Source organism: Fukomys damarensis, unplaced genomic scaffold, assembly GCF_012274545.1.
Source record: "Fukomys damarensis isolate Sample0158 unplaced genomic scaffold, DMR_v1.0_HiC HiC_scaffold_3, whole genome shotgun sequence".
Classification (NCBI taxonomy): domain Eukaryota; kingdom Metazoa; phylum Chordata; class Mammalia; order Rodentia; family Bathyergidae; genus Fukomys; species Fukomys damarensis.
Genome location: NW_022900915.1, coordinates 8,447,673 through 8,473,302, shown reverse-complemented (window position 1 = coordinate 8,473,302; position 25,630 = coordinate 8,447,673). Strand labels below are relative to the sequence as shown.

Genomic DNA, 25,630 nt, shown 5'->3' with positions numbered 1-25,630 from the left:
GACGCAAAATACCAGAGGCTGGCTGTGTTAATGCTGTTAGTTTAATGTTTACAAAGAACATCCCGCAGCGTGACTGTTAGTTATCATGTGTCAGCTTGGGGGACTGCGAGCTTTTTGATTGGTGTGGCCAGCCACACACCAAGGTCCTCTGCCTTCCAGGCCAGAATGACGGAACTGGGCAGAGCACCCCTCACATTTAGCTGCCATGTGGCTCATTGCAGCAGTGCCAAACCCAGGGTGCGGTGGGCTGCTGAGAGAAGGAGGCTGAAGGTCCCATTAGAGTCACACAAAGGAACCACCTTGCCCCGGGGACCTGTGGTCTGAGCACTTGTCCTCTCCTGCTGCACTCCTGCAGTCCCACCACTTGCTGGGTTGCCTGGCCCCGAGGAGCCTTGTTTTCTAACATCCAGGCACTTCATCCAAACAGTCCGTTTCCATGGAGACATAAGGGATTTGGGAAGGGAAGTGCAGACATGGGTAGGAGTGAGTTGTCATAGTGAACATGAGTCCAACATCCTGAGAACAGTGGGGGAAGGTGGAAAGGGCTCAGCCCCTAAATGGCAGTGGTGGCCCAGACTCCAGGAGTGGGGTCTCGACCTCCCCAGACCCTTCACATTCCCAGGTTTTAGAGCTGGGCCAAGCTGTGGAAACAACCAAGGGCAGAGTTTCTGTGTTCTCCCCACATTGCCCCATCCATGAGGAGTTGAAGCTTGGCAGTGGGGAGAGGCAGTACTCCTGTCATCACCACCTCAGCAGAACTGATAGTTGTTGGGCTGCAGCATTGGCTGGGTGACGTCCTCTGGCCCACAGCAGGCCAGATGCTCGCTGGAGCTCTCTTCCTCTGCCTCACTGTTGCTGCTGCCACCGCTGGTATTGCTGCCGCCGCTGCTGCTGCTGCTGCTGCTGTTACCACTGCTGCCACCACCACCACTGCTGCTGCTCGGCAGATTGGCGTAGTCCTGAGGGTGGGAGGCACCAGGATCAGTCCAGAGCATTAGGCCCAGCCAAGCATGCTCTCCGAGCCCTCCAGCCACTCTGTACCAAGCCCTGCTCACCTGCTCTTTCCTCTCTGCTTGGACCTGCTCCTGGAGGAGGAAGCAGATCTGCTGGAAAGTGGGTCTGTGGGTGGGCTCCAGGTCCCAGCAGGCCTGCATAATGCTGTATCTGGAGATAGGACAGAAGTTGCCCATGTGAAGCTCCTCGGTGTCTAGGGACTACTGCGTACATCCCTACAGAGCCCTGTCAGATGGAGGTCCTCACACATGGTCCAAAGTGAGTTTGGGCTGCAGATGGAGCTCAGTGGTAGATTGCTTGCCTAGCACGCATGGGGCTCCATGTCCCATCTCTAGCACGGGTGGAGAAAAAGTGTTTGGTACCAAACTTACGCTGTGTCTTTGGCATGCTTTACCTCAATCCCTACGGTAACTCTTGGAGAACGTATTCTCATCACCCCCATTTTGACAGATGAGTCTGGTATCCTCAAGGTCATAGTAATAAGTCTGAATTAAAGGGCCTGCCCCGGTTCAGAGCTTCTTTGAGAACATTCCCCACCCTACCTGGGAAACCAGTGGAAACCCTGAACTAGGGGAAAGGGAGCTTATTTTAGAGTCTACTGTGAGGAGATGAAATCTAGCCCTGGAGCATTTTGGGGAGAGAAAGACCAAGACCACATACCCATTCCAGCCCCTTCCAACCAAGCCTGGGCATCCTCTTCCCACCCTGAGACCCTTTCACATACATGTTCTTTGGGGCAAAGGCAGGCTGGGCCATTTGATATCCATCTTTCACCAGTTTGTAGAACTTGCTGTTCACCAGGATGCCAGGGTAGGGGTTCAGCCCTGCAAAGGCCACAATCGTGTAAAGGGCCATATACTGCTTGCTGCCTTCTTCCCCCACCAACATGCATCCCAATGAGGTGTGTGAAGAGGGATCCCACCTGGACTCTGGCCCCAGAGCAGCAGCTACTCCTCCCCAGAGCTTACTATACGGCGTGCACTGTACTTAGACTTGGGGAGGTGAGAGCCTCTTCCACCAGGCATTACCATGCCACTCAGAGAACTACAGCATAGCTGTGCAGTCAGGCAGACCGAAGAAAGCTTCAGTGGTGTGTTGGTAAAGTGGGGACTATGCCAGGTGTTACGAAGTCAGTAGAGCAGTGTATTTGAGGGCTTGGCACAAATCCCCGTGCCTAGTCCTCAGGATGGAAGCTACTAACTAGAGCTACTCTGCAGGGTAGGTCATTTTGGTCATTTGGGGACAAAAGCAACTGCACAAGGGGAACAAGTGCAGAAAAGGCTCCGAGGCTGTTTGTGTCAGCACTGAAGGGGCTGCCAAGCCCAGAAGTGTGATGCTGGATTTGAAAGCTCTTGCCCATCCCTTTACTTCCACCAGCCCTTGTGCTGTTCTGGGCACCAGGCATCCTTAACTAGATTCCTCCATGAGGTACAACACTGGACGGGAAGTCAAAGAGGAGCCAGCCCCAGGGTGGGCTCACCAAGTGAGAAGATCTCCCAGAGAAGGATGCCGTAGGACCAGACGTCGCTCTGAACCGTGTAGACACAATCAAAAATGCTCTCCGGTGCCATCCATTTCACAGGCAGGCGGGCCTGGAAAGATCATCCTAGTTATTTGGGACCCTGGCTTTCTGACCCTTCCCTAGTCCAGCGCATCCCTTCCTTCCCAGCACTCACATTGCCCTTGACGATGTAGTTGGAGTCATTCATGATGTCCCTAGCGAGCCCAAAGTCCCCAATCTTGGCCACATGCCCGTTGGTCAACAGCACATTTCGAGCGGCCACGTCCCGGTGGATACACTGAGGGGAAGCACTGCAGGGTTAGTCTCAGCCCTCCCCTACCTGAGCCAGAGGTGAGGAGGGACAGAGGGGCCCCCACAAGGCCCCAAGGTCCCCACTGAGGGAGTGGATGTCCTCTACCCTTAGCTCCTGCCCAAGTCTACCGCAGCTCAAGGTTTGAGAAAATGTAATGTGCGCAGCGTTTAGAAGCTACCACCACCCTGCCTCCCTGGCCCTTTTAGCTATTTGGCTCTGAGCAGCAGGAGCTGCTTCTGAGTGGGGTGGTCGGCCCATGGCCCCAGAAGCAATAATCCCGAGCTGTGCACAATCCCTGACCCATCCTTTCACTGATAACAGCAACAGCTGCCACCTTCAGGGTTTCACAGCACCAGGCCCGGTCCCTCCCTAAGTGTTAGTACACATGAAAGCTCTGTTTCTCCCTCAGACAATTCTGTGATTATGCCATTTTTTATAGATAAAGAGAATGAGGCTCAGAACAACTTAAATCAGTTACTCAGTCATGCAAGTGGCAAAGTCGCAATCAAGCCATTGACTCCCAAGTCTGTTCTGAGGATAATAATTAGAACTGCCATTCCTGGGCACATTTCATACATGCTCTGATGTCCTCCCAACCCTGTGAGGAATGTTCTGGTTTCATCCCATGAGACCATGTGCATCAGCAGAGACAACTGTCAAGCTTTTTACAGTGTTCAATGAAAATGAGCAAATAAAACCTGTTTGGGGGCCGGGGCTATAGCTCAGCAGCACAGCACTTGCCTGGCAAGTGCAAGGTCCCGAATTCAATCCCAAGTATATATGTATCTATCTCTGGGGAACTGTTACCCTCCTGGATCACACTTGGAGATAGACACTTTGTCAGGTGGAGGCCCCACCCCTCCTGAGGAAACCGACCTGGGCACAGCTGTCTTCCATCCCCTCCTGAGGCCCCTGGAGGCCGCTGCCCACTTGCTCTCTTACAGTCCACTTCTTCCCGCACCCCCACCACCTCCCCTTTCCTCTCCTTTGTTCTCATGCATTGAGCCCCATAGAGGGGCTCAATGACCAACCCCACTGGCAGCCTGAACGCCAAGGGCAGCTCTGACTTACATTCTTGGAAGCGAGGAAGGCCATGCCCTGGGCCACCTGGCTGGAGAAGTGCAGTAGGTCCCAGAGCTCCAGTGGCCGTTCATCCTCCTTGTCCAGGTCTGGGATGGGAAGAGGCATCAGGGCAGCCCTGTCACAGCCGGGTTCTTCCCTGGCCCCATCCCCTGCCTCCCAACAATCTCTTGCCTCTCTCCTGGTCCTGGTACATCCTCACCTTGTTCAGAGAAGGAGTCATTTGAGGAAGTGGACACTGGCCTCATCTCCACGTAGGTGTCCACACCCTGGCTAGAGAAGCCGCTGTCCCTACACAGGAGAGAGGGATGAGGGGCGGTCTGTCCCCATTGCTGTGCTGCCGACCTTAGGCTTCAGCCTCCAGCTGCCCCGTGAACTCTCCTAGCCATTCCGAAGGAAAGGGCAAGAAAGGCAAGGGAAGAGAAGGGAAGGGAAAGACAGGAAAGGGACCTCGAGTCATCCTGTGGGCAGCTCTGCCTGACAGTTCTCTGCTCCTCATGTCAGTGGGCCCCTGGGACTTTCCTCTTCCGGTCTTTGCTCTATCAAGAGCCACCAAAAAGTTGTGCCTTTCCCCATAACAGTCCTGCTGGAAGTTGAGCAAATTCTGTGTTCCCTTCTTAGAGCCATCTCCTCTCTTCACAGCTGGCTCTCACCCCTGGCTTCACATAAAAATCCTTAGGGAACTTTGAATGTTTCCATGCTCAAACCACTCTCTGAAGTGGGGCAAACACAGCCACTCCCAGCTCTCCATCTCCCTGGGGCTAGGTGAGAGCAGTTTAAACAGACCCATGTGCAGCTGAACCACCCAGGGAATCTCCTCCCAGTGTAGATTGTGACTCAGCAGGTTTGAGCCGTTAGGCCTGAGACCAGAGTTTCTAGCAGCCCCATGGTGATGCGTGCTCTTGGGCAGTAGGTGACTTCAGAGCCACCTACTGCATCTAACAGTCCCATCATGTAGGATTTCTGAACACCTTACCTCCTACCCCGCTGCACTGGGGATATGCGCCTTGAGGTGAGCGTACTCTAGTGTTCCCACAAAGAGAACCAGTGTTTTGTTTATAGACGTGACCTTGGCATAACCACTCTTTCACTTGTTCTGCAAATGATACCTCTATATTAACATAGGCTGGGATCCCATTGGAAGCATTGGTTCCTATGCCACTTGCCCTTGCAATTTTCCCACTCAGAATACTTTCTCTGTGTGCAGATTTGAAGACAGAAGCAAATTCTGTGCTTTGGTACTCATTTTTATTTGACCTGGCTCTACGGGTTCCATCCTGCCCAGCGTGTGTCACCCTCTCTGAAGGATGTCAGTGTCAGAAGAGGAAGCAGACCCGAATTTCTGAGGGGACAGAGCAAGAAAGATGGTCTCCTTCTCCTTTTGCTTCCCCAGGGCTGGCAGCTGCCAGTACTTAGGATAAGAACACAATGTGCACCCTTCTTGTCCTGATTTGGTTGTGGCTGCTGTCTAGCTCCCGGGTGCCACCAGTCCCCCACCAGTGTGCTAAGGTAAGCGCTGCCCCCAAGGACACGAAGGCAAGGTAGCTCAGCATTGCCTCTGCCTTAACTCAAGGGTGATATGAAACTTGCCACTTCCTCGCTCCAGTTCCCCATAGGGCTCTGTCCATCCGCCTCTGTGTGGCTTCCAGGAATCACAGCATCATAGAACAACAGAGGCAGCAAAACCTTGAGCAGTTCGCCACTGCGAAGGCTCATCTGGGGAACTTGAGGCCAGCATGAAGCCAGGAGCTGCCCACAATCGTGCTGTTCCTCTCTCACCCCACAGTTGATTGCTCCCAGTTCTCCACAGTGATGTGGGGACTGAGCCCAGCCACTCCTAAGTGGGATAGGTAGTCCGCAGCCTCCACACACATGGGGTGGGAGAAACCAAGTATTCCCCAAGCCTTCCCACCTCTGGCCAAGCTTGAGTCTGGGCTGATCTGTTACATACGTTAAGGTCAGCCTAGGAGCTCCCATCATTGCCGTCCACCGCCCAACAGGGTGGGTACTCAGTATTTGTTGAGTGATGGTAATATGTGGTAGAAAAGCAGAGCTACTATAAAACCTAGGTGGCTACTCCTCATGGCACAAACTGGCAGATAAGGGCCACCCACTCGAGCTGGCTTTGCAGACAGACCTGGGTCCCACCTCCCCATCCTGGCTCCTTCCTGTCCTGTGCCAGAGTACTACCTGCGAACATACTTCTTTTCCAGGTGGATGTTCTTGTAGCCAGTATCCCCTTCAGGGTCCTGGCCTGGATGCATGCTGGGCTCCAGCATGGCCTCAGCCTTTTTTCGCAGAAAGTTGAGCAGGTCGCCATAGCAGCAGTACTCAGTGATGACCAGGACAGGACCTAGAGCAGCCAAGAGTGCAGTGTGAGCAGCAGCATGGGGTCAGGGCACTTAAGCCCCAGGCCTGGGACTCAACACCTAAATTTGAATTCTGGCTCTGATCAGATTTCTTGATGTCTTAGTAATCCCACCAGTGTAACTAAAAAACAAACAAAAAATTAAGCCCAACAATTCTTCCTTCAAAAGAAATCTACGGAGGGCTGGGGCTGTAGCTCAGTGGTGCCACTGCCTGCCTGGCAAGGGCAAGGTCCTGAGTTCGATCCCTGGTACCACAAAAAAGAAAAAAGAAAGAAAAGAAATCTATGGCAATTTGATATAGGGTGAAACGTGGGGCCCTGGGACACCTCTGAGGTCCCTGGAGCAAGTGTCCAAGCATCTTTGGGTAGGGACTTCTTAAAATATAGACTTTGGGGCCTGAAGATGTAGCTCAGTGGTACAGCACCTGCCTGGCAAGCATGAGGCCCTGAGTCCGATTCCTGGTACCAAATCAAAACAGAAAAAGCATAGATTTGGGGACTTTAGACCCACAGAATCAGATCTTCTGGAAGCAGGGTCCAGAAATCTGCACTTTGGGCAGGGATGTTTTGACACAGGGTCTCACTATATTGTTCAGACTGGCCTTGAACTCACTAAGTAGCACAGGCTGGCCACAAACTCAGAGCGATCCTCTCTCCACTCCACCCATCCCCGTGTGCTGGATTACAGGCACATGTCACCACACCCAGCCAGAAATCTCTACTTTTATCTCCTTCACCAAGGGCTCTGATGCTCAGAGATGTCTGTGAACCATGGACCAGAGATTTGCAGAGCTGGTCACTTCACCCCTTAGTAGCTCCTGCCTAGTCCAGGAGTCAGGCCTAGGAATTTCAAGGGTGCTGAGGCAGGGCTCCTAGTGGCATTTGGAACAGATAAAGGGAACTTAGGGTTAGGAGTGCCCAGGGCCCTGAGATACCCAAAAAGGCCCCAAGACCATAGGCCCCATTCCCACCAGGCCACCGCTTACCTCCATGGGTGCAGGCTCCCAGAAGGTTAACTATGTTCTCATGCTGGCCCAGGTGACTCATGATCTTCAGTTCTGACATGAGGGCCTCCTTCTCATCCGCATGAGCTGTGGCTGGGAGATGGGGCCATAGGTCAGAGCAAGCAGGAGGTATCCAAAGGCCCAGAAGGACCAAAGACCAAAAGAGGGAGGAGGAGAGATACAGAAACACAAATTGGAGGGAGAGAAAAAGAGAGGGATGGGCCTGTCACTGACCTGGTCCCAGAGCAACAGGACAGACAAGCTATAATTAGGCCATGGCCCTAGGTTATTTCCACGCACCCTATACCCCCTGAGTCTCTCAGAAGCCCTTCCCCATCCAAAAGTTGACCAAGACCTCTTCCAAGCCAGGAGCCATGGGAAGAATGGGTTCACATGAAGAGCTAAGTCCTACCCTCCTGGGCTCTATCTCCCAAGTTCCAGCAGGCTGAAATGGGAGTGGTGCCACCCCCAGCTACACCGATTCCCAGCCCCTGCCCCCAGACTCCATTGTGTCTGTCACTCACACTTCAGCATCTTCACAGCCACCTTCAGGACAGCGTCTTCTTTGCCCAGACCAAAGGCTGTGGCTTCTACCACCTTCCCAAAGGCGCCAGCTCCAAGGGTCTTACCTGCCATATACACAGACTCCTTAGGGCCCTGGGTACTAAAGGATTTATTGCTCAGGGCCCACAGGCTTCCTACAGCCCCCACTGGAAGGGAGGGCATTGGGGTTCTTGAACCCCATCTCACCAAACTGCAGGTTGTTTCGGGGGAACTCCCACTTCTCATTGTAGGGCAGCTGGGCAGGGTCGATGAAGATGTAGTTGTTGCCCTCATAGCTCTCAATGATCTTCCAGCGCACTTCATACTTGGGCTTCTGCAGAAGGAGGGAGAGACACCTGTAGCTGGGTCTGGCAGACTGATCTTAGATCTCATCTCTTAGGAGCAGTGGGCGAGGGAAATTCCAAAGCACTCAAGGATGAGGACAGGCTGAGCCCAGCTATGTGCCCAGGGTCACGGCATCTCATCCACACAACCCTGACAGCCAGGCGCTGCTGGACTGTCTTACTGTGAGTCCCTCCCTTCTCCAAGCCTCAGCTCCCCTATTCGTGCATTGAAGGCCTCTGAGAATTTTATATCTCTGATAATTCTGGTAATTACTGGGCCAGGAAAGAGAGTAGAGCTTGAGATATATTCATTCACTTACCCACTTGCCTATCTTCTCATCTGTTTAGTTTCTATTTTTATTTTTTCTTTATGTCGCAGTGTTGGGTTTGAACCTAGGGCCTCGCTCATAGTTACCCACATGTTTTACCACTGGGCAACACCCTATTTTTTTAGTTTTTATTTTTTGGTGGAACCTGGAAGCAAACTCAGGACCTTATGCTTGCCAGGCAGGCACAGCACCATTGAGCTACATCCCAGGACCCCTATTTTAATTTTTTGTTTTATTTTCTTTTATTTTTTGGTACCAGGGATCGAACTCGGGTCCTTGTGCTTGTGAGGCAGGTGTCGGAACCACTGAGCTAAATCCCCGGCCCTCCCTACTTCTATTTTTAATTGTAGAGCAATATACATAACATTTACCATCTCAACCATTTTTAAATGTGCACTTCACTATGAGATTCATTCACACTGTTGCACAACCAATTTCCAGCACACATACTGCCAAACTGAAATCTGACACCTATTACAAGACAACTCCTGATTCTTCCTTCCTCCCAGCCTCTACCTACCGAGGTGCTACTTCCTGTATCTATGAATTTTACTGTTCTGTATTTTATGGAATGGAACTGCAAACATTAACCTCCTGTGACTGGCTTATTTCACTTAGCACAATGTCGCTGCAGCTCATCCCTGCCTTTAGAGTATGTTAGAATTCCCCTTCTGTTTAAGGCTGAGCAGCAGTCCCATCCGACTACTTTAAGAGCATCTAGTTGTGCGAGCTGCAGTTGTTTCCACGTTAAACAAGACAGATGCTGGGCCCACATGCAGTTTGCATTTTCACGCGAAGAATACTTTCAACTCAAAAGTGTACGTGTGGGAAATTTTCGGTTTGTGCTGAGAAGAAAATGAAGCAGGTTAACGGGCGAGAGAGTGGTAATGTGAAACAAGGCATCCAAGGAGCCAGCTGTAAGTTTTCCAAGCATAGTGTACACAAATGCTAATCTTGAAGGGGGAAATACACTGGCAGCTGAGGGCCAGGGAGGGGCCGTTATGGACAGGGGAGGTAAAGGGAGGGTCTAGAGGCAAGAAGGTCCCCAAGGCTGAGACGGGAGGGTGGCAGACGGTGTCCCTGGATTTGTGCCTCTGTTCTGGCGGGCTTCGGCTCCTTCGGCAGCTCTCTATGCTGTTTCCACCCAGCCTGGGGCAGAGGAGCGGCCACCTCTCCTTCCTGCCCCCAGGCAGCTGCACAGGGGCATCATGCCAACAGCTGCCCACAAGAAGTGCTGAGGAAAGGCCAAGTTTAGGGGGAAAGTGGAAGCCAGGAGGGGAGGCGGAGGACCCTGAGGCCTTGGGTCAGCAGACCAACTCTCCTGGGTGAGGCCTCGGGAACAGACTGGCTCAGCTGTGCTTAGCAGCTGGGGGCCTTCCCTGTGTACCCACAGGCTGCTCATCTTGCCAGGTTAAGAGAAAGATTCTTGACAGGTATAGGGAAGAACTTCCAGCTGGTAATTTGGGAGGAAAAAAAAAACCATAGATTCGAGAAAGAACTTCGGGGCTCTGGGTGGCGAGGGCGGGCTACAGGTAAGCGTAAGGGCGTCCACGTCACAGAGTGGGAGGAGAGTCTGAGATGTGACCTGGGAGGAGCTTCCCAAGCCTCCGAGGATTCAAACCCTACACGCGGGCATCTGTGTCACCTAAAAGAGGTCATAAGTGGAGCCGGGAGGGGTCCTCTGACCTCTCCTGGCTGCATCCATCTCAGGAGCCTCTGTGGCCAGGGCCATTTTTTCTCCTTTCTCTGACCCCATGCAGCCGGTCTCAGTCAGTTGCTCCCCACTCCGGCTGGCAGGGGCAAAGGGAGGGAGTCAAGAGAGGAATCTCACATCTCTAAATCCCAGATGCCAGTGCCGAGCTCCTGCCTACCTGCCTGCTCCAGGACCCCACCCTTTTCTTGCTCCTCTGAGGAACCTGGGCCATCTCTGAACAGGTTCCCCTGTGCCTCTAGTGTGGCCACCTCGGCCAGTTTCCTAAGGACAGGAGTGGAGGTCGGAATGGCAACAGTAGGTGCTTCCTGAGCACTTCCACGGTAGGACCCCGGACCGGACGCTCATGGACGTCATCTCCTCTGTTCCCATAACCCAGCCCACGTCCGTGCTCACCCCTAACTTCCCTTCTGGGGTTGAAGTGAGAACAGACACCGAAGTCCCACCACCCTCCCCATCCGGGCTGGCTAGTTCTGAGCAGTGAGTGCTCTGCCTCAGGAAGGGGGAGAGCTGAGCAGTTCCCCGAGAGAATCCCTGCAGGTCCCTCTTGTCCTCGGAGCTCAGTTCCAGGCCCCAGAATCTAGTTTCTCCAGTGCCCTCAACCACCCTTCCTCTATGCCCACCCTTCCTCCCTGGGTCCCTCCTCGAAGCCTGCTGACTCCTGCCCTTTCCTCTTCCTCCTTGCTCCCCTCCTCTGGTCTCTTCAGGGGACAGAAGGGTGATGACTCAGCTCTGAGTCAGAAGCAACCCTTTCACAGATGGGACCACTCCTCACCCCAGGCCTGGGCACTGAGGACAGCTTGGGCTAAGTGCCTAGCAAAGGGGCAAAGCAAAGGAGTACTGGATGTGGGCCCTGAGGCGGGGGTGACTGACTTGAGCTCTCTTGTCTTGGAGGACACTTTGGTTTAGGGGAGCTCAAGGGTGTGTGAATGGATGTTGGGGTAGAGGGACCCAGGGCCTTGGGTTTGAGTCTTGAGCAGGCGTGAGGCGCAATTGGATTTCTTAGATGGGAAATAAAGGCATGACTGAGAATACATGTTCTAAAAATGGCCCCATAGAGAAAGCATAAACCACAGCCCAGCAGGCAGAAAGGGTTGTAGGAGTCCTGGGCCCTTCTGGGCATCTCTGGGGCTGCTTGGGCCAGGCAGTAAGTAGCTCCTGGGTCCTGGAAAGTAGTTCCCAGTTCCATATAAGGAGAAATTTTGCACTCGCCGAGTATTCAGAGAAGGAACGGGCCCCCACAGGAATGAGTAAGGTCTAGTCTCTGGAGGTGGCCAGCAGGGCCCAACAACTTTGGGGGTGTAGTCAAGGAGATGCCCAACCTCAGACTAACTTGGGTTCCCCATTCAACTTCCTCCTGAGATGAGGGCCCATACTCTGCCACAGAGCAGTCTGTACCTGGCACCCTGTCCAGTCCTTTACAAGCATCAGGTCAGGGGATCCTCTCCATAGCCTTCCATTATTAGAGGCCTGGAGGTGCCAGCTTTCCTGTGGTCCCATAGGCAGAGGCCAGCAGAGCCATGATTTGGACCTTGATCATCCACTCCTACCCCTGGCTCTTAAAGCAGACCATCATCAGGAGCTTCCTGTTAGGGAAGGGCTGTTAAAGGACCACCCAGCTCCACTGTGCAGGAGGGAAAGCTGAGGCTGGGAACAGAGTGAGTCAGCCATAGTCACCTGGGAAAACCGTGTCTAGCTGGGCCAGGATCCCCGGAGTCTTAGCCTGGATCTCTTTTCCTGGGGGCTCCATGAGAGCCACCTTCTCATTCAAGATGCTGCACAGGCACAGGGAGCCTGACTCACAACTGCCCTCACCTGTCCACCCATCCTGCCCACTTCCGCTCAGGTCCTTGGCTCCCCAGATCCTCAAGGCAAGGATGGCCAGGAGAAGGCCACAGAAGGGACACACAAGGGTTACCCATCCCTTAATCACTCTTTGTTCAAACCCACTGACATCCCTGGACCTGCAGGAAGGGCTCTATCCCTTGGACCCTCAACCACGCCCTTTCTGCCTCCTCTCGTAGGTGCCCCCTCTGGAGCCCGCCTCGGTCTTCGGCTCACCTGCTCCTCTGCACACACTCGGAGTACCTTTTCCTGAGTCTCACGTCCCCTGCTGCTCCTCCAGCCTCCAATGCCTATCCTGTTAAGGTCAGGCCACCTCTTCCAGTCTCCCTTCTCCACGGCTGTGGGAGAAACCTCAACCTTGGACACACCCCCCAGGCTTCTGGCCCGAGCCCTCTGGGCTTCCAAGTGCAGTGGTCATCATCTTTTGTGTGAGGAGGTGGCTTAGCTGGCCAGGTGGTGGAGGCCCTGGGACCCAGTGCCAACCACAGCTCTCTGACATAGAAGGTTCCTCAGCCTTGCTGAGCTCAGAGTCCTGATGTGCAGAATGCTGACACCTATCTCCCTTGCCTCTGGGTTGTTGTAAGGGTAAAATAAGAGGATTTGCTGTTTCACATAATGGCTAAATGCATGGTTTGGAGATGAGTCCCATCAGCTTAAAAAAGCAGACTCTATCACTAAGCAGCCATAGACTAGGACAACTGTCTCAGCCTCTCAGGACCTCAGCTTCTGATTCTTAATTGGGGTTAGCAGTGCCACCTGCACACAACTGCGGAGGGCATTTAGTGAGACGATGTAGGTAGCATGCTTCATAAAATGCACCTGAGTCACTACCGCCCGGCAGCCAGACAGGCAGTGTCCTAAATACATAGCAGACTTGGGTTTGAGTCTTGGCAGTTGTCATCAGTAATCATACTAAATAATAAAGAGGATGGCGATAACCAGGGCATTTCCTCCTCTACAAGTTGCCCCAGAGATGCTCTCTGTGTGCCCACCTCACCTGCTGGGCAGCTAGAAGCCTGGGCTGGAACAGGGTCCCATGATTCAGCTCCCTCAGGATCCTGGCACCAACTCTGTAAGGTGCACCCTCAGTGTCACAGCGACCCCTGCCCTGGAGAGTAGAGCCTACGGGGCAGAGGGTCAGAGGCTATGCCTCACCTGTGTTGACGCACAACAGGCGCCTACTAAAGAGCTTCTTGCCGCGTGACTGACAGTGAGGGAAGTGGGGAATGGAGGCCGAAGAGTGGATCCGTGCAGCTTGGTGATGAAGTCCAAATCTGGCTGTGCCAGAGCCTAGTCCCACGGCCTGGCCACCCCACCCCCTCCCAACCTCCCAGCTCACCTGCTTGTACTTGTACAAGAGCAGCAGCAGCAAGAGCAGCAACAAGGCCATGATGGATATGCAGGCAGCCATCACTGGTGTGAAGAAGGGCTCCTCAAGCTGTCTGGTGTGGGCTTCTAAAAGGGGCAGGCAGCAGAGTGAGCAGGCAGTGTGGCCTCAGAGGCCCTGCCCCACTGAGACCAGGCCAGCTCACTGCCTGGAACACAGCGGGTGCTCAGCTGATGTTTATTAACTGCACGCAGTGTCCCCTTGCTGACAAGCATCTTCTAGAGCTCAGTGAGCATCTTCGGACTCTGCGCTGAGAAAGGCAGGAGGAACAGCCTCTCCAGTTCTGTCCTGTGCAGTTCCTAACCCTAACTAGAAGCAGGGCCTCGTATGGCTGTGGGGCCCCCAGGTCATGCCACCCTACCCCCTGCTGATATAAGACACCTCTTTCCAGCAGGCTGGCCAAGTGCCCATCCACTGCGCATACCCCCTGTGGTAGGGGCTCAGCACGTCCACTGCAGTTTAGCCTGAAATCTGCCTCCAATGTAGTGCTTCTCCTGCAGCTTCTTTGCCTGTCCTTTGGAACTAAACAGCCCTTCTCAGGGCCTGAGAGCCAGGCTTATAGTCCTGGGGTTTCCTCTTCCCCGGTTCTATAACTCTGGTTCTCTTGATGCTATTTGAAGGACATAAGTTCATTCTCTCACCAGATCAAGAATGAGCTTGGATCTGAAGTCAAATGTCACTATGCCACTTAGGACACGGGTGACACTGAGCCTATGTCTTCTAAGTCTCAGGTTTATCATCCTCTAAATAGAAGGAAAATAGGGCTTAACCTCCTTGGGGTGAGAGTAAATTGAGATAATACCAGCAAAGAGCTTAGCACAATGCCTGCTGTGGTTGGCTTTAGTCCTTAAAATATACAACTGCCAGCAGTGAGGCGGGGCTGAAGCAACGAGGCCCTAGCAGCGTCTGCTCCAGCGGCTGACGCACAGGAGTGAGGACCTCCGAATGTGCAGAGGCAGTTGGGCTGCTCTGCGTCCCCTGGGCCCAGAGAGCCTCACCCAAGTCTGGCACACAGTGGGTGCTGAGACCTGGTTGCTAAAGGCTAGAGGGTGCTGTGGGTCTTTGAGAGCCAGAGAACTGACCTCGGGGAGCTTTTTTGCAGAGTAATGTGGCCTGGGCATCTACAGAGCTGGACATAGGCCCTGGGCAGCTGCTCCCACAGGGCCCTGGAGTGGATTGGACTGTCTCAGGGCAGGAGGAAAGGCGGGGAGAGATGGAGGAAGCCATTACCACTGTCCTGAGGCTTAGAACTGCCTCTAACCAGACTCTAACCTCTGTGGGGTACTGGCACCCTGCACAGAACAAGTGCCCAGCAATGGTGTGTACGGCAAACCCGTTCTGTGAATTGATGGCTGAGTTACAGAACAGGTGTGTGATTAGGGTCAGCTTACTTCAGGCTGCTTTTTCTCAGACTCCATTCTTCCTGCCCCTGCCCTTTCCCCTGCGTCTCCGTCCCATGGGTTTTACCTACCCCTGCCCTCCCTCCGGAGCTCTGTTCGCCAGGAGGAGATGTAGGTCTCAGTACTGCTGGGATCTGCTCCTTGGGGGATGGGCAGCTCCAGGACACCCCCCCCCCCGCAACTCTACATGTTGGCCAGGAGGGGAGGAGCAAGGCTCACCTCGAGTGAAGGCCAGGAGGGGAGGAGCAAGGCTCACCTCGAGTGACTGGCCCAAGGACCCTGGAGCTGTTCCCCATGCTGTTGCGAGCCCTGCACTCGTAGGTCACATTGGGTACCAGGGTCCAGAGGGTGAGCTGGCTCTGAACAGTCACTTTGTGGAAGGGTTCCTGGCTCAGGACCTCAGGGTTTGAGTCCTCCCAGACACGTAGCACCTGGGCCTTATCACATCTGGGAAGAGCAGAACATGGCTCAGGGTTTCAGCCTGGAATGCCCCCCCCAATTATGGGTGTCCAGCCCCTCAGCCCAGGTGAGGGAGAACCCACTTACTTGTCAGTGTGGCCCCTGCACTTCAGCCAAGACACGTTGGGCTGGGGATACCCAGAGGCAACACAGAGCAGGGTGTAGGAACCATTCATAGAGCTCCATGTGACACTGACTTCTGGGGGGTCTGAGGAGGAAAGGAGAGTGAGGCCAGAGGTATCAGCCCCTAAGGCCACTACCCTGAGCCCACTGTCCCACCCTCCCAGTACATCCCAAACCCAGGCCACTCCGGGGGCGCTATGTGCAAAGCCTACCCCATCACTCACATTGCAGGGTGAGGTTGAAGGTGAGGACACTCCAGCCTCCCTCATTCCAGGCCCGGAAGGAGTAGCGGCCAGCCTCTGAGGGCTTTACACGGGTCAGGAAGAGGCTGGAGGAGTACCTGCAGGGAAAAGTGTGGTCGCCTGGAGGCCTGACTGCTCAGCCCCCAGTGGGACTCAGACAACAGCCTTAAGGGATTGTTTTCTTTCTTGTAAAGTGTCCAGGGCATACATGCAGATGGGTTGTCATGGAGACAGCAAAAACCACCAACCCTATTTCCTTAGCTGGTCTCATCTGAAGGTATTTTTCCTGAGGTTTAGTAGAGGGGAAGTGTATAAGATGCTTTCACAGGCAAAGCTATCATAGCTGGAATTCCTTAGAGTGCCTTAAAGTCCTGCCGAGAGACAGAGAGAGAGAGAGAGAGAGAGAGAGAGAGGGAGAGAGAGAGAGACACACGAGACAGAGGAGAGGGGAGAGGGGAGAGGGAAAAGAGGAGAGAGCGCACAGAACATCTCGGGTCTGTGTGGCCTATACAGGTGCTTAACCTCTCTGCTCCCCCACTCTTTTTTGCTGAGAGGGTGTTAATGGTTATCCATCTTAGCCTGAGGGCTCAAGGGCTATGTGTTTAGGGTGACAGACACAGAACCTGACTCATTGTAGGTATTCAGATTAATGGTACCATTTGTTACAGAAAAATTCTGGAAGCAAATGCTAATTTTAAAAAAGGCATCTTGGCTGATTCCAGGTCATTTTTTTGTTTTCTTCTTTTCTTAATCTCTATATTATAGTTTGTCCAGAATGAATGTACCATGTAGATAATAAAAAACATAATTTAAAAAATAAATAATCGCAGAGCTGGAGGTAGAGCTCCATGGTAGAAAGAGTGCTTATCTAGCATGTATAAAGCCCTGCGATCAATCCCCAGCACCACCAAGTAATAATACATTTTAAAAAATAATAACTGATAGCAAATTACCAGTTCCTGCTTGGAAAGTGGTGCAGCTACTACACCACTAAAATCCATGGTATTCAAAAGGCAGTCTCATTTTGCCAGGACTTTGGCAGTCAGAACCTTCCACACGTTAATTCCTTTTTTTTTTTTTTTTTCTTTTTTAAAACAGAACACTTCGTGAGCTTTTATGTTATCTTTGGGCAGGGGCCAGGCTAACAATATCTGTATTGTTGCAATTTTTTACATATGTAAAATATGTGAGTACCACATATCAAATCCTGAGACAATTAACATGGACTCCTTCAACTGAACGGAACTTAATTTTGCAGAATGAGTCGAATGCACCATCATGAACGCGCCATTGCATGCGCGTTCCTTCCATGGACTTGGTGGCCAGGCCTGTCTGCCCTGGTCGAATGGCCCTTGAGTGCTTTGTCTTAGGAGATCTTATGGTTCCTTCCCACAAAGTCTCCATTGCTTGTGGACCCCTGAGCCCCTCCACGGATCAGCCTACTCCCTGAGGCCAGCAGGCTCTGGATTCTGCTTTGGGAAAGGGAACATAGAGACCCAGGTCAGAAAGCACCAGATGAGACCCGAGAGCAGCAAGATGAGGACACGGGCAACCTGCTGCTTCTGACATTGCCCGAGCAAGATTCTAGGAATCACTGAGGTCTGGAGTTTCATAAAATGGAAGAAGATCCCAGAGAGTTTGGAAGTTGGAAGATGCTAAGAGATTATCCAGCCCAGGGAGGACAAATGGGTCTCCTCATGCACCAGCTATGCTGGAAATAGTGTCCAGGGACTGTACTGCAGTTTCTGAGCACCATATTCCACAGGAAAGAATCACAGAAAAATGGCTTAGGAATGTTTGTCACCAGTGTGGTAAGCATGACACACATTAGCTATCCTTGGAGCTCCACTCTCTAATCCTGACAGGACAGGGTAAGAAACACATTTTAATACCTGATAACAGCCTTCTTCCTAGGGAGGAAATTTTTTTTTGTTTAGAAACTGTCTCATTGGGCCATTTTGGATGGGAAAGTCAGACCTGAGGACAGAGTCCATAAGAAGATAAGAAAAAGGTTTCTAAAATGGTAGAATGTGGGAAACAGTAATCTGTGAATGGAGAGATGACATTAAATGGCCAGTTGAATGAGACTTCACGTTATGAGAAGAGTTTTGACCCTGTGGAGGAGAGCAGCCCGGGACTGAGTCTTGGGGGTAGTGATCAGAACTCTAAAGAACTACCGACTCATCTGTGATTGTATGACATTTATTTGCTGTACCTGCCAGACCTGTGCACACAGCAGATACCTTGTACAGCCATTATTAGAACTGTGTCTCTGGGGGGAAGTCACAGGGATGCGGGCTGTTCTCTGTACCCGGACCAGCCATGAAAGCAGAAAAGAAAAGAGGCTGAGCATTCTTGAGGGATCCTGAGGGGCCCTGAGAACATGGAAATGGTGGAACTGTTGAGGACAGCGTTGGATTTCCCAAGAATGTGGGACAGAGGGATAAGCCAATCCCATCCAAACTTCAAACACAGATGACTGACACTGAGGTCCACATAGTCAGTGGGACTTGGAAAGGAGATGGGCCATGCACAAGGTCACATAGCAAGTGTGGGACATGATATGAGGACCCCAGGGCCTAGCTGAAGCATCCCTCATCTGGCTGCAGGAGCAGGCCGGAAGGTGGTGACAAGTGGCACTTACCTGTATGTGCTACTGATGGTGTTAAAATTCAGCTTGTGCGAGTGGTCCGAGAAGGGGCCCAGGTAGGTCCAGTTGTAACCTTGTAGGCTGGGGTAAGCCTCTATCTTGACTTCGAGTCTGAGGTTCTCACCCGCAGTTACCTCCTGGAAGAGGTCCTGCTCAGAGGTCAGGTTCAAGTAGGGACTTCCTGGAAAGCAACACACAGAGATCTAGCATTAGTGGGAAGGCGCCCAAGTTTGTTTGTTCATTGGCCTCTATGTGCCAGCTTATAGTCTCTACCCTCAACCACGACTTGCTCTGACACCTCTCTTCCGACTCTCCACCCATCTGCCTATCCTTCCAAACTCCAACCACTTCCCACTACCCCCACCATTGCCAGTCTAGTCTCGAGCCTGGAGCATTGCAGTAGCTTTCTAACCTTGTCCTCCTCCTCCTTCCCTTGTCTCCCTACAGAGAGTCCTCCACAAAGCTCTGTTAGATCTTGTTACATCCCAGCCTCTCAGTATCACTCCTGGAGCTCAAACCCTCCAGCAGCTCCCTCCCTCTCTCGAGAGGAGAAGGCCAAGTCCTTCTGTTGGCTCACAGAACTCTAGGGATCTGCTGCCTCCTCAGGATTTACCTCTCTGACCTCATTTGCACCACTCCTCCCTGGGCTCATTTCACTCCAGCCACAACGGCCAATTTGTTTCTTGAACATGGCAAGCACGAGGTTACAGCTGATCTCACCTTAAATATTGTTACATGGGTTGGGTACATAGGTTCAAGGTCATGAGTAGCTGTGCGTTTGTACTTGACTGGTGTTAAGGCATACATAACATCTAAGCTGTCAGTTTAGTTAAAACACGCATTTTACAAGGGCGCACCATGTCTGATAACATTTTATCTATGAGAGACACAGAACTCTGGTACATATTGCCGTATATCTCTGTGCAATGATTTCTAGATTGTAACTGAAAATAAAGTAAAAATCATGCATTTTACTATATAAATAAAATAATGCAAATTTGCAGTGTTCTAATTTCTTTTCACATTTGAGCATATGCTAGTAATGAATATCTCTTTAATATACACAACCTCCTCTGAGTTTTCGGACCACGATCTCTTGAGAACACTGCTCTTGCCCCTGCCTGGAGCTCTCTTTGAAACATGTGATGGTTTGTTCCTTCGCCATCGTCAAGTCTTTGCCCAAATGGTAGCTTCCCAAAGAGCGCTCCTTCAATGGCCAACCCGTTCGACACAGAAAATGCTGCACAACCAATTTGTCCTTTACAATTTATTCTTCTCATTGCTTTTCTTCCTTTTTCTGCAGCACGAATTTCAGATGGGCAGGGGTTTTATACCCATTTCATTTTCTGTGGCCTCCACATCTAGAACAATGTCCAGTTAACCCCGTGAATGGGCACAAACATTTATTGAGTGACTACTATATGGCCACCTGAGAAACATAGGAATCGTAGCCATGATTGAGGGACAACTATATGTGCTTTTCTCCTCCTCCCCTTTAGAGCTCATAGCCACCCCACATTCTGCTTCCGGTCAGGGCACTGCATGTGCTCTTGGGTAGTGATTCATGCTTCTCCGCCCCTCCACTCTCTGACTCTTGTAACACTCAACGCCCAAGCCATGGCCAGACCAAAATGTCTCGGAGCCTGCTCCCACTTTCAAGGCCTCCTCTTCACTTAGGGTTTCCAGTCCGGGGGTGCCTCTGCTACCCACCCAACTACCCCGGCCCTGTCCCTTCTCATCCCTTATCAAAGCAGCCAGTAGGTCTTGTCAGTCATCCTGGGCCTGACACCTCCCCGTTCCCCACTGCGGTCTGAACACGGGAGCAGCCGCCCAAGTGGCTCCCCAGCCTCCTCCCACCGCCGTAGAGAGGGAGCCTTCTCAGCAGTGTGTCCTCACCCACGCCTCGGCAGTCAGGCCCTGTCCTGCTTTATGAATATGCTCATCTGGTTCTTCCGACAAATCTGAGGCCGTTCATTCTGCTATCCTTGTTTTGCAGGTAGGGAGACGACGGCCCTGCTAACACTTGGCACAGCCAGGTGGGGATGCTGCCCAGGGTGCGGGCTCCTGGCTGCCACACAGTGGCCCTCTGTGTACGCTGAGCCCATCGCCGTTCTCTTAGCCCTTCAGATCAGAGAGTGAGACTCAGGCAACCCCCACATTGAGGCGCCTTTGCCCTCCGATCTCTGCCTCCATCTCTACTCCCTGCTCACGCAGCTCCACGTCTCTGCAATTGTCGGCTTCTTTTGCCTCTCCAAAACTCCACGATGTCTTTGCCTTTGGGCCTCACATATGCTGTTCCCTCTGCCAGAAGTGCTGCTCCTCATCTTGCCCCACCTCTCAGCCCAGCTCAGCCACCTCCAGTTATCCTGTGCTGGTTTTGTAGAGGCCGCTTTCTGCAAGCCCGAGCTGGAGGAACCCTGCACGCCCCACATTCACGCTAAAGCGCTCGCTGCCCGTCTGTTCCCGCGCCAGGGGGACACGAGTGCCCCGGGAATGCAGGAATGGAGATGATGAGTGAGTGAACAAATGAACTTCAGGAGGCAGCTCCTCGGTGCCGGTGCCGATCCCAAAGTAGGAAACCTAAAGTAGCACTAAAGCAGCAATACACAGTAGGAGCTCCAAGACGGGGGAGACGGTCCTGGGAGAGGAGCCGGGAAGGCTCCCAGGGTTGCAGCTGCCTCGCCAGGCCCAGGATAAAAGCAGTGTCCTCCTCGCCATCAGTTTAGAGCCTGCTGCCCCTCCTCCCCTAACCCCCGCCCTCCTGATGCTCACCTACCACCCGGAAGACCATGGAGGTGGAGTTGACGAACTGGTCATTCTGGGCCACACAGGAATAGTTGCCAGCATCTTGGAAGCCTACCTCATTCAGGTTAAGGGTCAGGACCTTTTGGTAACGGTCATCATGGAAATCAGATCGCGGAGCGATTTTGAGCTGCAGTTAGAAGGGATGGGGATGATACGTCAAGGTTGTTATGGGATTGGAACCATCAGAGTCCAAATCTTCAGCTTTCACAATTACTCTGTGCCTATCCTTGGCAAGGACTGAACTCTGAGCCTCAGCTTCTTCATTTATAAAATGGAACTGATCCTGGCCCCCTGCCTCTGGGGTTGGAGCCTAGGGCTGTCCTACCGCACTGCAGCCTGAGCGGAGGCCGGGGAGTGGCTGGGAAGGGGACATTCTGAAAAGCAGCTTTGCACCACTGTCTGCTGCACAATCCTCTTTCCTTCTCCTCCCTCTCTCCCAAAGTCTGAAATAGCCCTTTCCCAGCCTTTGAAGATGGCCTAGAAATCCCTTGCTAAGATAGAGGTGAGCACATATCTGGTTTCTTTCTACAAACTGGGGCAAAGACCAAGGCATCCGTGTAGTGTCCCCCACTCCCTCCCCCAGAAGATTCAACAGCGTGAGCTGAGCTCTGGTTCTGGATCAGCTGCTGACTGCAGTGAGATCTCAGAAGGTCCCCTCCCTCTCTGGGCCTGGGCTGTGTCCTCAGCCCTTCAGGGGGAAGCTGGAGGCTCTGCCCGCGAGCCTGTGGTGCAGGAAGGATGGACACCTTTACTCCCTTCTTCAGACCTCAAGCCAGGCAGGGACTGACCTTGGTGTCTCCATGTCTGAGGAAGACATCAAAGTAGACGTCGACGTCGCTGGCTGAGCACACAATCTGGGCAGCCTGCCCGCGGATCCGCACCAGCTCTGGAGGCTCCAGTGTCAGGGTTGGGGGCCCTGGGAAGACTGAGGCCAGAGACGAGACCCCTGAGCCTCTCCGCTCCCTGCATTGAGTCAGGCCACTGCCAGGCCCCCACCGCTCTCATCCCAAATCCTGGAAGGTAACTTTGATGCCTCCCTTTCTCCCATAGCAAGTCCTGTTCTTAACGAGACCATGGAAAGACCATTTCTTCCATCACCACCACCTCCCCAGCCCCAATACCACTTTCTGCCCTGGACTTCTGCAATAGTCACCTTGAAAGCCTCCCTGCCTCCCTCCGAACGTATATAAATTAGCAGTCAAAGTGACCGCTGAGAAATGTAACTGGATCATGCCCCCATCCTGTACAAACATTCAGTGGCTTCCTGTCACCTTTAGCATAAAAGCCAAAGCCTGTCACTGTCCTTCAGCGTTGCTCCAGACACCCTGCCCCCTGTCACCCTTGTTTACTGCACTGCAGCCGCACTGGCCTTTCCACCGCAGGGCCTTCACCCTTGCCTTTCTCGCCTGCGGTGCTTTCCTTCCCATGCTGGGAAGAGAGAGCTATTCTCATTCTGCAAATCTTTAGCTTAAAAATTCCTCTAAGAAACTTTTCATGCATTAGAAGAATTGGCTTCACCCCCATGCCCCTACTCCCAGGGGCCCCTTTTACCACAATTTAGAATCTACTTTCTTTCTATTCTGACTCTTCAGTAGGATGTCTAAACCACAAAAATGACATCTACAGTGGGCACTGTGCCTGGCAGGAAATAATCTTCGTGCCTGCTGTTGAGATTGAAAGATGCCCTGGTTCACCTTCCCAAGGCCCAGAGACCTTCCAGGCCGAAAGGGAGTCTCCTGCTCAGCCAGCCACGTATTTGTTAGCTACGTTCTGTGCTTAGTGATTGTCGTAGCGAGATGATTCTGCCTGGTGAGCTGCTTACTTGCATGTGGTCTGTATCCTGCCCTTGACCCGCCTTGCCCTCCCTGGTCATAGACGATTGTGGTGGGATTAAACAGAAGGAGTGAAAGGAAATGTCCGTCACTTCCCGGCCGTCGCCTGCAGGGCCGCCAGCCCGCTCTCCTGCCTTCCACACCTGGCCAGGCCCTTCCTGCCCCACGCACCTTGCTTCACAGTGAGCCGGATGCCAAGGGTCATCACCGTCCTGCCATCCACTGAGGCGCTGCACTGGTAGTCCTCACTCTCAGTGTACTTGGCCTTGTGGATGGTGAAACCGTACCAGGGCGAGAAGGAGTAGCTGGTTTGGCGCAAGAGAGGCCGGCCACGCACACGCACCAGAGAGACGCCGGCCTGCAGCTGGGGGTCAGTGAGCAGGCAGGGCAGCAGGGCATCCTGACCCTCAAACACTGTCACTTCTTCTGCCAGCAGGTTCCAGGGCCGCCGAGGGTCTGGGGAGAGGGGCACAGTGTCACCGTGGCTTTCCCTCCCCGAACATCCCGAAGCCTCTCTGAGTCTCTGGTCACCAGTTTACCTCACTGGGCGACTGCACTGAATTAGAAGCGCTGCCACAGACCCTTCTTTGTGGTCAGTGCTCTAAAAATGCAGTTGATTTATCATGAGAGTCAGTAGCAGGGGTCAGCCCTCTGCTCGTTACCGTGGGGCCCAGGGTGCCAGGCCTCTTGGGAGGGGCTGAGTCCTCACCTTTGACATAGAGGTGGATGATGGCGCTGCCCCCCTGGGGGTCTCCCGACTCGGTGCAGCGATAAGTCCCCGTGTGTTTGAAGGTGGCATTGTTGGTGATCAGATTGTTGCCGGGGGCATCAGGGTCCCGATTCCAGTGAGGGGAGACAGGGCCATCCCAGTCCACACTGCCGTTGCCCACACATCGCAGGCTCACCTTCGTACCTGGCTGCACGACCAGCTCAGGGCCTCTGGGCTCTATTACTGGAACCCCGTGACCTGGTGGGTGGGGGTGGCAGACAGAAGTGAGGCCCGGGGTGCACCCTGGGCCATCGCCTGACTCAGCCATGGGCGGTCCCTTGGCAGTGCTGGTGCTGGTGCTGAGAGTTCCCTCGAACAAGTCTGTGTCCCTCTGGTCATTTTCTCAACTCCCATACCCAAGCTCAGGCATAGACAAACATCTCTGATGAACAGGAAGCCATTCCTCTGAGAGGGGATAGGAGCTTTCCTCAGCCTCACCAAGGCCTCTGTCCCACTAGAGGGCCCAGCTTCAGTCTCCCCTGCTGTGATAACATCGTCTCCCCAGGAGTAGAAGCCTTCAACCTGTGTACAAAGTGGGCTTCCTTCCTACCCCCAGCACCATGCCCAGGCTCTGGCTCAAGCGGGACTCAAACAAGCAAATGAACAAACAAGTGAAATGTAATATTCATGGCCGAGTCCTCTGATTTAATTCGTACAGGGAAGTAGAAAGGGGATGTAAGATCTGAGTCCGGCAGAACCAGAGGTGTTCCAAGCACTGAATATCTGGTCTATATCCCAGGAGGATGGCTTGGAGAGTCTGTGCCTCGGTTTCCCCACCTATAAAATGAGGACAATAATTGTACCCATTCATTGGCTCGTTAGATGGTTTAAATATATAGACGCCTTTAGAGCACCACCTGTGTCAGAATAAACCTTAGCCTTTATGGTTATGATTTAGAATGTCGCCAGGGCCCACCCTGCATCACAGCACTGCTGTGTTTACTGAGGAGCCAATCTCTTTTAAGGAAAATTTTCTTGAAGGAGAAAGGAGAACTTGAAACCCCTGTCTGGCCTTTGGGGAAGGAGGCCGGTTGTTGCCTCTGCAGTGTCAGCATTTTTCCAGGGCCTAAAATAGGGGTAAAGGAGGGAAGTGAGAGCTGATTCACAGCCTCTGAGGGTCTGCCAGGCGCCCCCCTGCCTATGTGGGCGGAAACACATTGCTGGCGCCTGGCTGGGCCCCCAGTTTCCGTTCAGCCTGCAACCTTCTGCGGGATGGTCTCACTTCTGTTTCCCGGCGCCCCTGGCTCCTGCCCCTCTCCAGCAGGGCAGATCCCAGAGGAGGCAGAGCCCTCCTGACTGTGAGGCTGGGCATTGCCACTGCTCCAGCGCTGGGCCCTGTGGCAGCCACCCCTCCTGTTCCAGCCTTTTCTGTTTCTGGTGACAGATGGCACAGCCACATGATGAGGGCTTCAGGTGAACACGAGGTCCCCACTGTTCTCTGCAAACACCCCTAAATGGGGTCCCCCAAACCCACACCACCCTGAAGCCCAGAGTTGGAAAGGCTTCCTCTCTTGACGATCTCAGTATGGCTTCACTTATGTCCTGAGTTCAAACCCATCAGAAATGTGCAGCCTCTCTGTCCAGCTGCGGATCAGTACAAGGGACCCAGGGACCTGGAGTATCCCAAGGCCAACACCTTGGGCTGGGGTTGAGCCCCCCCCACGCAGTGTGATCCCTAGAGGAGGGACAAGTGTCATTTCTCACAGCCCTCTGGCAAATCTTGACAGAACCAAAGTGGCCCTGTCACTGAAGCTCTCTCCAGTTGCAAGAGCTCACTGGGAGTGTGGGCTCCCACCAACCCGAGTTTGGAACCAGGGAGGCTACTCATCCTCTAGGTGCTCTGTGTCTGACGGAAGTAATCCCAGCTCCCTCCCCATAGCAGGGCGGGGGGGGGGCAGGGGGGGGGGGGGG

At 53.1% G+C, this 25,630-nt stretch overlaps 2 protein-coding genes and 1 pseudogene across 3 annotated transcripts in view; 1 reads left to right on the top strand and 2 right to left on the bottom strand.

The window, feature by feature from the left end:
• The window catches only part of Hmgxb3 (HMG-box containing 3), a 72,946-nt gene extending 52,541 nt beyond the window's left edge, over positions 1–20,405 (top strand). The window contains exon 19 of the mRNA XM_010627162.3: positions 20,310–20,405. Within this exon, the coding sequence (XP_010625464.1) occupies positions 20,310–20,333 (24 nt within the window). The 3' untranslated portion in view covers positions 20,334–20,405. The remainder of the gene's footprint in view (positions 1–20,309) is intronic.
• Csf1r (colony stimulating factor 1 receptor) overlaps positions 24–25,630 on the bottom strand; it is a 28,331-nt gene continuing 2,724 nt past the window's right edge. Inside the window, exons 2-21 of one of the 2 annotated variants that reach the window (XM_010627159.2) lie at positions 23,660–23,917; positions 23,122–23,406; positions 21,907–22,043; positions 21,086–21,245; positions 18,308–18,494; positions 15,646–15,761; positions 15,386–15,506; positions 15,096–15,286; positions 13,392–13,507; positions 8,031–8,157; positions 7,805–7,909; positions 7,263–7,373; positions 6,111–6,261; positions 4,111–4,199; positions 3,900–3,997; positions 2,691–2,813; positions 2,495–2,606; positions 1,739–1,838; positions 1,056–1,164; positions 24–959 (exon numbers count right to left, since the gene is read on the bottom strand). In XM_010627159.2, the coding sequence (XP_010625461.1) occupies positions 750–959; positions 1,056–1,164; positions 1,739–1,838; positions 2,495–2,606; positions 2,691–2,813; positions 3,900–3,997; positions 4,111–4,199; positions 6,111–6,261; positions 7,263–7,373; positions 7,805–7,909; positions 8,031–8,157; positions 13,392–13,507; positions 15,096–15,286; positions 15,386–15,506; positions 15,646–15,761; positions 18,308–18,494; positions 21,086–21,245; positions 21,907–22,043; positions 23,122–23,406; positions 23,660–23,917 (2,906 nt within the window). In that variant the 3' untranslated portion in view covers positions 24–749. Of the gene's footprint in view, positions 960–1,055; positions 1,165–1,738; positions 1,839–2,494; positions 2,607–2,690; positions 2,814–3,899; positions 3,998–4,110; positions 4,200–6,098; positions 6,262–7,262; positions 7,374–7,804; positions 7,910–8,030; positions 8,158–13,391; positions 13,508–15,095; positions 15,287–15,385; positions 15,507–15,645; positions 15,762–18,307; positions 18,495–21,085; positions 21,246–21,906; positions 22,044–23,121; positions 23,407–23,659; positions 23,918–25,630 lie in introns of both variants that reach the window. The other variant, XM_010627158.2, reaches the window with a different exon arrangement.
• LOC117287526 lies at positions 16,752–16,850 on the bottom strand (annotated as a pseudogene).